This window comes from Nerophis ophidion, linkage group LG20 (assembly GCF_033978795.1).
Source record: "Nerophis ophidion isolate RoL-2023_Sa linkage group LG20, RoL_Noph_v1.0, whole genome shotgun sequence".
In the NCBI taxonomy this organism is placed as follows: domain Eukaryota; kingdom Metazoa; phylum Chordata; class Actinopteri; order Syngnathiformes; family Syngnathidae; genus Nerophis; species Nerophis ophidion.
This window is the reverse complement of record NC_084630.1, coordinates 45,029,212-45,041,382: the sequence shown is the minus strand read 5'-3', so window position 1 is coordinate 45,041,382 and position 12,171 is coordinate 45,029,212. Positions and strand designations below refer to the sequence as shown.

The window sequence follows — 12,171 nt, the reverse complement described above, 5'->3', positions numbered from 1 at the left end:
AAATAAAGAAAACGCATTGTACGCCTGTACTGTGTGTTTTGAAAGTAAGATCAGGGTCGATCCATAGAGTAGCCCACCTAGGTATTACAATACATTCATTCTTTCTAGTGGACGTCCATCGCTAAAATGAATAAGCAACTCAGGTTAGTGAAATAAACCACATTTTGTACTAAACAGCATAAGCCTATTGTTATTGAATCATTGTTGGATATCAATACATTTTATTTGGAAATGACATTTGATCTGTTATGTATCGGAATTGGAATGTAAATAAGAGAGATAAACATGACAGAATGAGCAAAGTTGAGGTAAATTACTAATTTTGATTTGATTGTAATTGTGAGTGAGTTAGACCTGCTCAGTGGCATAGTGGTTAGAGTGTCCGCCCTGAGATCTGTAGGTTGTGAGTTCAAACCCCGGCCGAGTCATAACAAAGACTATAAAAATGGGAGCCATTAACTCCCTGCTTGGCACTCAGCATCAAAGGTTGGAATGAGGGGTTAAATCACCAAAATGATTCCTGAGCGTGGCCACCGCTGCTGCTCACTGCTCCCCTCAGCTCCCAGGGGGTGGAACAAGGGGATGGGTCAAATACAGAGAGTAATTTCACCACACCTAGTGTGTGTGTGTTTCTATTAAATGATAAATGGGTTGTACTTGTATAGCGCTTTTCTACCAACAAGGTACTCAAAGCGCTTTGACACTACTTCCACATTTACCCATTCACACACTGATGGAGGGAGCTGCCATGCAAGGCGCCAACCAGCACCCATCAGGAACAAGGGTGAAGTGTCTTGTTTAGGACACAATGGACGTGACAAGGTTGGTACTAGGTGGGGATTGAACAAGGGACCCCCGGGTTACGCACGGCCACTCTCCCACTGTGCCATTATTAGTGGTACTACAGCGTTTAACTTTTAATTAAACTAGGGAAACAAAGTGGACCTAAAACGGAACCTTGTGGAACACCGCAATCAACTAACTTTTGACTGGATTGACAACCATTGACAGAAACAATGATACCGATTTTGACAATGAGTTTTACCCGAGTGCACCTGAACAAGTCCAACATGAAAATAATGGTCAATCGTGTTTAAAACTGTTGACAAATCAAATAGAAGTTGCACCTGTAAGTTGACCAATGTTAGATACAAAAACGAGTTGTAGTTGTAGATAAATTGGGTCAATTGACGAAAAAAACGTGCACAATTACAGGTGATGAAACCTGCTCAAATTATTTGAAACGAATGAGTGTTCCCCTTCAAAAAGAGGATAACGAACACAGGTAGACTTGAAACAATGAAATGTTCCTAACCTCCACCCAGGGGCCATAAAGGTGTGCACGTGTTCGCCTTCAGTCTGTTGACTTAATGTCTTCCTTCTGTGGGAATTTACCTGACATAAAAAAAAAAAATGTAAGTGAGTGAGGAGCAGAAAACCTTGCACACATTTCCAATAAAGTCGGCAACAACATACATTTGAAAAATATATTTTAATATAGTTGGCAAGAATTAACGCATTTGCTATTTATTTACAAGCCTTGTCAGGGAAATGTGTCCCCGCGGTGAAAGTGGCGACTTCCTGTGACAAGGCATCATGAGGTTCCCCCTCAAGACAGCCATAAAAGTAAATTGGCGTCAAATATTAGCCAGTTTGTCTCGATACCATCAAAGTGGGATGCAGGAAATTGGATCACACGCGTGTGTTGTACAATTCATCCAGCAGGCATGGACTGCTGTGATGAATACTGATCGCTCGCGCCACTCCACTGCATTCATCACCGCCTGACACATAACTCTAACACCGTGAAGCTCTGATGTGGAATGATTTCCTCCAAAAAGTCAAACATACGACACAATCGAGGGCCCATGGGTCTGCTTTAGTGATGAACGATACAATTCCATACAATGTCAGCTAGGGGCGAGGCTTTAACAGGCACACCGTTGAAGTCAATTCCGGCTAAACAATTTAAGATGAGTTTTCAATATTTGGGACTTTCTGCTCAGAGGACCTCAGCAGATGTTGAGGATCTTGCGGCCAGAAAGACTAAATGTCCTCCTGAGAACCACTGTCTTCAGGTTTATTTATTTAGTCAATGTTACGGATAAAAGAGCCAACAAATGTCCACTGCAGAGGACGCTGCTTTAAAGGGATATATCATTATAAAGTAACACTTTAGTATGGGGAACATAATTACCATCAATTAGTTGCTTATTAACATTGATTACCGTATTTTTCGGAGAATGAGTCGTTCCGGAGTATAAGTCGCACCTGCCGAAAATGCATAATAAAGAAGGAAAAAAAAAACATGTATAAGTCGCACTGGAGTATAAGTGGCATTTTTGGGGGGAAATGTATTTGATAAAACCCAACACCAAGAATAGACATTTGAAAGGCAATTTAAATTAAATAAATAATAGTGAACAACAGGCTGAATAAGTGTAGGTTATATGAGGCATAAATAACCAACTGAGAAGGTGCCTGCTATGTTAACCTAACATATTATGGTAAGAGTCATTCAAATAACTATAACATATAGAACATGCTATACCTTTACCAAACTATCTGTCACTCCTAATCCCATGAAATCTTATACATCTAGTCTCTTACGCGAATTAACTAAATAATATCATTTGATATTTTACGGTAATGTGTTAATAATTCCACACATAAGTCGCTCCTGAGTATAAGTCGCACCCCCGGCCAAACTATGAAAAAAAACGACTTGTAGTCCGAAAAATACGGGCAGTATTGGGAACCTATACTGGGGAAAATATTCTAAGTAACACACATTTAAAGTCCTACTGAAAGCCACTACTAGCGACCACACAGTCTGATAGTTTATATATCAATGATGAAATATTAACATTGCAACACATGCCAATACGGCCTTTTTAGTTTACTAAATTACAATTTTAAATTTCCCGGGAGTTTTTTCTTGAAAACGGTCGCGTAATGATGACGCGTACGCATGACGTCACAGACTGTTAGGAAGTATGAGCGCTGCACACACACAGCTAAAAGTCGTCTGCTTTAACGGCATAATTACACAGTATTTTGGACATCTGTGTTGCTGAATGCTTTGTAATTTGTTCAATTAATATCGGAGAAGTCAAAGTAGAAAGATGGAGGTGGGAAGCTTTGGCCTTTAGCCACACAAACACACGGTGATTCCTTCTTTAAAATTCCCGGGGTGAAACTTCACTATGGATCACAGCGAACATGTCAACCAGCAGGTTTCAGTGAGAAAATTGTGGTAAAAAGTCGCTTCTTACCGGAGATCAGCTGAGCTTGTGCCTCCCATAAAGCTGCCGTCGACTCCCCTGAGACACTGGTGTCAAGACACCCGTGGACACACACCTCCGACTATCAGGTAATATTAAACTCACTAAAACACTAGCAACACAATAAAAAGATAAGGGATTTCCCAGAATTATCCTAGTAAATGTGTCTAAAAACATCTGAATCCGTCCCAATGCAATCGCGTTTTTTTTTTTAACATGTTTATTTTCTTATTTAATTTTTCTAGTCCGTCGCTATCAATATCCTCAAACACGAATCTTTCATCCTCACTCAAATTAAAGGGGAAATCACAATGTTTTCTCGGTCCGAATAGCTGTTTTTGTTGGAGGCTCCCATTAAAGACAATGTGAGGATGTGAGGAGCCATCAACATGTGACGTCATCGTCTGCGACTTCCGGTAGAGGCAGGGCTTTTCTTTTAGCAACGAAAGTTGCGAACTTTATCGTGGATGTTCTCTACTAAGTCCTTTCAGTAAAAATATGGCAATATCGCGAAATGATCAAGTATGACACATAGAATGGACCTGCTATCCCCGTTTAAATAAGAACATCTCATTTCAGTAGGCCTTTAATTTAGTTATTTGGACATTAGCGGAACATTATACAGGTTAGGGTTACTTATAAGCAATCATTCTGAGATTATTGAGGGAAGACTCTTAGTTTAATGGCTAATGCTTGTATAATAAGGCCATGCAGAATAAGGCATTAATAAGTACTTCCATCCATCCATTTTCTACCACTGTCCCCCTTGGGGTGGCAGGAGGTGCTGGAGCCCATCTCAGTTGCATTTCTGCGGAAGGCGGGGTACTCCCTGAACAAGTCACCACCTCATCGCAGGCCAACACAGATAGAAAGACAACATTCACACTCACATTCACACACTAGGGACCATTTAGTGTTGCCAATCAACCTATCCCCAGGTGCATGTCTTTGGAGGTGGGAGGAAGCCGGAGTACCCGAGGGAACCCACGCAGTCACGGGGAGAACATGCAAACTCCACACAGAATGATCCCGAGCCCGGGATTGAACTCAGCCCTACTCAGGACCTTTGTATCGTGAGGCACATGCACTAACCACTGTTTCACTGTGCTGCCCTTGATAAGTACTTCATAATGATTAATTAAGAGTCAATATGCTACTAATTAGCATTTTAATAAGCAACTAATTAATGGGGAATATGTTGCCCATACTAAAGTTTTACCCATTATAAGTACAGGATTGCAAACTTATAAATTCAGATCTAAGCATCCACACAACAAATCCCACACGTGATATTCTTCATGTTGTATTTGGAATGGCTTTTTCTATGAGGACTTTGGAATATGAGGACTTGCGAGAAGTGACGTGTCATCCAAGTCAGCGTGGTGCCCTCGCCGCCTGCTGTTCCTCTGAGTCAACTGGCAGCCCCGAGTGTGCTCCACCGCCACTCTTGGAGACGTTTCCATGGCAACGTTGTTGATGAGGGTGAACCTGGCGGATCCTTTCTTCTGGGTGGGCGGAGACAGAAAAATCATGATAAGTTCATTACTTTTACATTCCTTAGGGATTTCCTGCCAAAGCTACATTTTTTTTTTAAAGAACCAAACTGTAAGCCTTCACAAAATGTATTTGTTATTCTAATTATTGAATTGCTAAAGGGGGATTTAAGATGAATTTTGTCTCCGATCACGGGATTTTGGGGTCTTTTTTTAACACTCGCTCATTTAATAGGTGACAGATTGACGGCCGTACTTTTGTCAGCATCCCTCACGCTGCGGTTATTCCTTCTTGTTTCATGCCCTTCCACCTGCCGGATGTATATAAAATAAAAACTTCCCTGTTGATTTGTCCACAACATTTGAGTTTGAGTTTGTGTTCATTTGGAACATGCAAGCATACAACATGATACATCACAATTTCCTGTTCGTCTATTCAACATGTTCGAAAAGGAGTAGGAAGAAGCAGAGCTTATTTAATCCTACCCCTTTTCCTTTACATAGCAGTTGCTAAAACTTTTGTTCACTTCATGTTCTTAATTTATCCACAAAATAGTCCATAAGTAATAACAATACAGACAAATAAGAATTAGTGAAGTAAGTTATATTTCATATGGTGAGATATGTAAGATTATCTAGAAAATTAATGGATGGATGAAATCAATTCTGAATCTTTATTATGGGTCTTCTTCTTTGTACTTTTTGAACATTTTACACGGGACTGGTTTGTCAACATTCACCACTGAATACATGTTGGAAAAATTAATCCAAGGAAAAAGATATTACGACCCCAAAAGGGAGTAAGCGGTAGAAAATGGATGGATGGATGGACTTACTATGAGTATTATTTATATCTAATGGTGTCGTGTGCGCATAACAACACATGTGCAACATGCAGGGAGATAAATGCTGATAAAAAAGACTAATGATGATAATAATGAGCAGCGAGTGTAACTGTTGGTGAATCTAGATCATTCTTATTGCCTTTGTGTCTGAAAGAAACAGGGGGTGTGTCTTCAAAATTAACATATTTACACAGCAAATTATTTGCCACTTGCCAAGACTAAAAAATGTCTATCTCGAAAGTTTCTTAATTTTAAAAGCAAGTTACTTATTTTTAGTGATTACCTTTACATCATAACCTTAATTTTCCATAAAGTCTGTCTTTTCGAGTCAACATTTTTTTGCATTGGGACGATAACTATTCGACTTTGATATTTTGGTTTTCCCCACATAGAAACTCTCATTCTGTAACATCCCAAGGATGCTAAATTCCAGAATTCCACATTCAATAATGCTTGATTTCAAAATAGAATACTTTTTTTCTAACACTAAAGTCCTGCTAATTTGTAGATATAAACATCTTAATTTAGGATGTCTTATCAAGTGGAAAGATAATTTCACTAGTTTAAAATTGTTTTAATTTTATATTTAGTATTTAGTCAGCTCTTTTATGCAGTGTAACTGTGAATTTTAACAAGATTTTTTTTTTTTTTTTGGAGAGAGTGGGGCACTGTTCATTTGCGACCTAAAACGAACACAAACCACATATGCGGAAAGCAGGTTATTAAACTGACTGTAGATAAACTAACAAAGCAGATCCAATAAAGATCAAAGAACACAAGGAATTGTTTTTAAAGCTGATGAAAATCATCAATAATCCTTTTAAGTAAAAAAAAAAACAACATGGATGAGGATGTCAAAACCTGCCTGTCTTTAAAGCATACTTGCCAACCTTGAGACCTCCGATTTCGAGAGGTGGGGGGCGAGGTTAAGAGGGGAGGGGTATATTTACAGCTAGAATTCACCAAGTCAAGTATTTCATAAATATAAATATAAATATATATATATATATATATATATATATATATATAATATATATATATATATATATATATATATACACATCCTGAAAATATGCAAACAAAACTGTGTTAAGATAATTGATACTTCAAACTTGCATAAATAAATCTTAATGGCTTCTGAGAGCTTCAAAGTGTAGTGGATAAAAATGCTAACGTTGTTGATAAACAAGCAATTATGTTAAAAAGTAAATATGGTCATTTTAAATGAATTATGATCATTAAAAATAATTACTTCAAATATGTTTATTTTAATGTATAATTCTATGGCTAGATGTAATAAGGAGTCAGAAAAAATACAAATAAAAATAAAATTATTTCGATGTTTTTAGCAAAATATAGTGAAAATGTATGTAGTAGTTTTTTTTAATTAATAAATATATTAATTTTTAGGTACGATAAACATAATAATACAATTTATCTCTAGTCTGGATGATTTAGCTCTCGTCACCCTGTTGTCCTCCCATCTTTTCCCCAAGGATGGCTCATGAGCTGGGCAAACGCCTGGAGATGCCCTACGTCAGTTGTCCCCAACCTTTTGTAACTGCGGACCGGTCCAACGCTTGAAATTTTTTCGACGGAGGTTAATAAAAAAATACAATCATGTGTGCTTACGGACTGTATCCCTTGCAGACTGATATTGATATATATTGTAGGAACCAGAAATATTAATAACAGAAAGAAACACCCTTTTGTGTGAACGAATGTAAATGGGGGAGGGAGGTTTTTTGGGTTGGTGCACTAATTGTAAGTGTATCTTGTGTGTTTTATGTTGATTGAATTTAAAAATATATATATATATATATATATATATATTGTGCGGCCCGGTACCAATAGATCCAATGACCGGTTGGGGACCACTGCCCTACGCCAACAACACGGTCGGCGGCCCGTCTGTGCACAGCTCGTACATTGCCACCCTCTACTTCACCCTCAGCAGCCTGACCAGCGTCGGCTTTAAACGTGTGCGCCAACACGGACGCCGAGAAGAACCTCTCCATCTGCACCATGCTCATCGGCTGTATGCCGGACGCCTCGTATGGAATAACATGATTGGGCAGGCACGCTGTTTATATCGTGGGAAAGCGGACGTGAAAAAAGGCTGTCCTTAGTCAGGTCCGCATGGAGCAGGAGGGGGCATGGCTTCCAGCTTTGGTTGGAAAACCTGGAGATTTTCGGGAGAATATTTGTCCCGGGAGGTTTTCAGGAGAGGCGCTGAATTTCGGGAGTCTCCCGGGAAAATTCGGGAGGGTTGCCAAGTATGCTTTAAAATTAAAGCAAAAAACATTTTTGGACTCATCATTAAGCTTATTGGGTTCCTTATTGGCCGATAGTCAAAGTGTTGTGGCCCTCGGTAGCAGCATTCCTCTTGTTTTCCATAGTTTTTTTGTTTGACTTGTTCGCAAAAACAAGTAGTGATGACAAAGGGTTGATGGTACAGGTAATTGATCTCTGCCATCATAATCAAAAACATCTATAAATGTCTTTGAAAATAATCTTTTTGCAGTCCTACATTTACAACTGTTCAAACGTATAAATGTTCTACATTATGTAGAAGTAGCGTATCATGAAGTTATCCCTGCTTTCTTTTTATGTCACTAATAAGTCTCCAGCAATTTTCGAGTACGAGCATCACAAGTCCACACTTGCAGTCTAATGAAAAAAAAACATAACCTGTCTTTGTACTTATTATTTCCATTATATACTTAAAAAATTGTGCATCGGAAAAAAACTGACATTTAGTTTTTATGTAATATCGCACAACCCTAAGCTAAAAAAAAAAAGCAAAACAGTAGACTATTGTCAAGGTCGCTCACAGAGTTGACCTAACTTGTGTTTCGCTGCACAATGTTTTGAACACGCTCAAGCCTCATTATCCAGATTTACCTTGTACACAACTTGATTTTTTTGCACCCAACTGAGTTCCAATACCATATTTTCAAAGCTTGTGAATAGTAATGTGCACGTTAACCTGAATTATAGTTATGTATTCACATGCAGTCCATCCAGAAAGTATTCACAGCGCTTCAGTTTTTCCACATTTTGTTATTCCAAAATAGAATAAATTGTCTTTTGTCCTCAAACTTCTACACGAAATACCCCATAATGACAATGAGAAAGTGTTTTAGTTTTTTTTAGAAATGTTTCCAATTTTATTAAATCACATGTACATAAGTATTTACAGTTTTTGCCATTAAGCTCAAAAGTGAGCTCAGGGACATCCTGTTTCATCTGATCAATTTTAAGATGATCTTTCATCTGATCAGTTTTAAGATGATCTCACAGCTTAATTTGAGTCCACCTGTGGTAAATTCAGCTGGTTGGACATGATTTACCACCTGTGGTAAATTCAGCTGGTTGGACATGATTTGAGCAAAGGCTGTGAATACTTATGATTTCTTAGTATTTTATTTTTTTTATTTGCTAAAAATCTAAAAAAAAAAAAAAAAAACTGTCATCATGGTGTATTGTGTGTAGAATTTTTAGGACAAAAATGAATGTATTTCATTTTGGAATTGTGTAAGCCTGTAACATTACATAATGTGAAAAAAGTAAACCGCTGTGAATACTTTCTGGACGCTCTGTAGATTGAATGTACTGTAGTAGTACTGTACATGCCGAAGTATTTCTCTACACGCCCACAAGACATGGTAACATGCTCTACTTATGTGTTACCTGTGACAGGACAGCTGGGACTGGAAACTGGAGATAAAGTAGGCTCCTGCAGGTCTGGCTCTGTCAGATCCATGTTCCCTTTAGCTGTTGGGATGTTGACATAATTGAGGTGGTGCTTAGTGTCCTGCGAGGCAGCTGCTGGAACTTCACTTATAGACTGGAACATGCCTGTCGGTGAAATACACACAGCTCGTGGAATGCTACTACACCAGGGGTCACCAACACAGTGCCCGCGGGCACCAGGTAGCCTGTAAGGACCAGATGAGTAACCCGCTGGCCTGTTCTAAAAATAGCTCAAATAGCAGCACTTACCAGTGAACTGCCTCTATTTTTAAAATTGTATTTATTTACTAGCAAGCTGGTTTCGCTTTGCTCGACATTTTTAATTCTAAGCGAGACAAAACTCAAATAGAATTTGAAAATCCAAGAAAATATTTTAAAGACTTGGTCTTCACTTGTTTAAATACATTCATTTATTTTTTTTACCTTGCTTCTCATAACTTTCAGAAAGACAATTTTACAGAAAAAATACAACCTTAAAAATGATTTTAGGATTTTTAAACACATATACTTTTTTACCTTTTAAATTCCTTCCTCCTCTTTCCTGACAATTTAAATAAATGTTCAATTATTCTTTTTTATTTTGTTGTAAAGAATAACAAATACATTTTAATTTAATTCTTAATTTTAGCTTCTGTTTTTTCGACAAAGAATATTTGTGAAATATTTCTTCAAACTTATTATGATTAAAATTAAAAAATATATATTCTGGCAAATCTAGAACATCTTTAGAATCAAATGTAAATCTTATTTCAAAGTCTTTTGAATTTCTTTTACATTTTTGTTCTGGAAAATCTAGAAGAAATAATGATTTGTCTTTGTTATAAATATAGCTTAGTCCAATTTGTTATATATTCTAACAAAGTGCAGATTGGATTTTTACCTATTTAAAACATGTCATCAAAATTCTAAAATTAATCTTAATCAGGAAAATTTACTTTTAAAGAGTCGAAATTGAAGATAAACTATGTTTCAAAATTAAATCTTACATTTTTTTTCCTCTTTTCTCCTCTTTTAAACCGTTCAATTAAGTGTTTTTTTCATCATTTATTCCCTACAAAAAACCTTCCGTAGAAGGAAAAAAATGTACGACGAATGACAAACAGAAATACCCATTTATATATATATATATATATATATATATATATATATACACATATATATATATATATATATATATATATATATATATATTAAAGGTAAATTGAGCAAATTGGGTATTTCTGACAATTTATTTAAGTGTGTATCAAACTGGTAGCCCTTCGCCTTAGTAGCTCTTGGTTTCAAAAAGGTTGGTAACCCCTGTACTACACTATTGTACAAGAAGGTACTACACTACTTGTGTATACCGTTGCCGATACAACTTTTACTCTTACCGCATGTCGACTTTGGCCCGGCCATGCTCAGTGTGACAGGGGAGGCTGGAACAGAGGACCGATCTACATCCTGACTGCCATGGTGTTCCTCTCTCACACGTCGTAGTGTGGAGTCTGCATGTTGATGTTACACATACATGTCACACACACACACATTTCATACTGTCACAGCCATATCAACGCACTGTTGCACGAACACACCTAGTAGATCTGCAGAGGGCCATGGACTTGAAGAGGAGTTGCCAACCTAGGAAGCAAACATCACATTTTTTAATGGTCAAAATATACATTTCTGTGTACCTCCGCGACCCCTAAAGTAGAAAATAGATGGGTGGATGGGCATTTGTAATGCTGACAATTATCAAGCTAGTGATGAGAACACACTTTTTAACCTGACTCGTCTCAAAATGTGACCTGTTCTCCCATTGCCATGAAATATGTGAGTAACTATAATAGACACTTCACATTATCATGCAGTACTAAACAGGAGGGATACAAATTTAACTATGTCCTCCTTTGTCTTTGTAAACAGGTGGACAAGCAGTAGAAAATGGATGGATGGATAATGATGCTGCACCGGCTCAAAACAAGGAAGATACTGTAGTGCTTCTGTTGTCATGGTGACCCCTTTATTGTTTCTTAACCCTCTGGGCCGCAAGCGCCCACGAGAGGACCGCCAAATAATATCTGTTCATCAGCGGTGGTCCGTATGGGCCACAATGGTACTTAGTTGTAATACATTTTTCCACCACTTGTGGCAGTAATGACAATACCAAACAAACAGAAGATGTCTGACGCTTAAAGGCCTACTGAAACACACTACTACCGACCACGCAGTCTGATAGTTTGTATATCAATGATGAAATATTAACATTGCAACACATGCCAATACAGCCTTTTTATTTTACTAAATTGCAATTTTAAATTTCCCGCGAAGTGTCGTGTAGAAAACGTTGCGGTATAATGACGCGTATGATGGCGCGTGCGTTTGACGTCTCGGGTTGTAGCGGACATTATTTTCCAGCCCAATCCAAGCTATAAGTAGTCTGCTTTAATCGCATAATTACACAGGATTCTGGACATCTGTGTTGCTGAATCTTTTGCAATTTGTTCAATTAATAATGGAGACTATAAAGAAGAAAGATGTAGGTTGGAAGCTTTTAGCCGGTGTATCCTTGTTTAAAATTCCCGAAGGTGAAGCTTTACTATGGATCAGAGCGGTCAAGCTAACATGTCAACCGGCAGTTTTCGGTGAGAAAATTGTGGTAATAAGTCGGCCCCTACCGAAGACATCAGCGGAGCTTCCGTCCCGCAGCAGCTGCGTGACTTCCCTCAGAGACACTGGGTCAACACACCCGTGGTCACACCCCTCCGACTTTCAGGTACTATTTAATCTCACTAAAACACTAGCAACACAATA

The 12,171-nt window shown here is 38.0% G+C and overlaps 1 protein-coding gene across 5 annotated transcripts in view; it reads right to left on the bottom strand.

Moving 5' to 3' along the window:
* dok7b (docking protein 7b) overlaps positions 1 to 12,171 on the bottom strand; it is a 48,232-nt gene that overhangs the window by 1,410 nt on the left and 34,651 nt on the right. For 3 of the 5 annotated variants that reach the window (XM_061881367.1, XM_061881363.1, XM_061881364.1), the window contains 4 exons: positions 10,953 to 10,998; positions 10,752 to 10,865; positions 9,316 to 9,483; positions 1 to 4,789 (listed from right to left, as the gene is read on the bottom strand). The exon at positions 1 to 4,789 is cut by the window's left edge and continues 1,410 nt beyond it. In XM_061881367.1, coding sequence (XP_061737351.1) covers positions 4,659 to 4,789; positions 9,316 to 9,483; positions 10,752 to 10,865; positions 10,953 to 10,998 — 459 coding nt within the window. In that variant the 3' untranslated portion in view covers positions 1 to 4,658. Of the gene's footprint in view, positions 4,790 to 9,304; positions 9,484 to 10,751; positions 10,866 to 10,952; positions 10,999 to 12,171 lie in introns of all 5 variants that reach the window. The other 2 variants (XM_061881365.1, XM_061881366.1) reach the window with 2 other exon arrangements.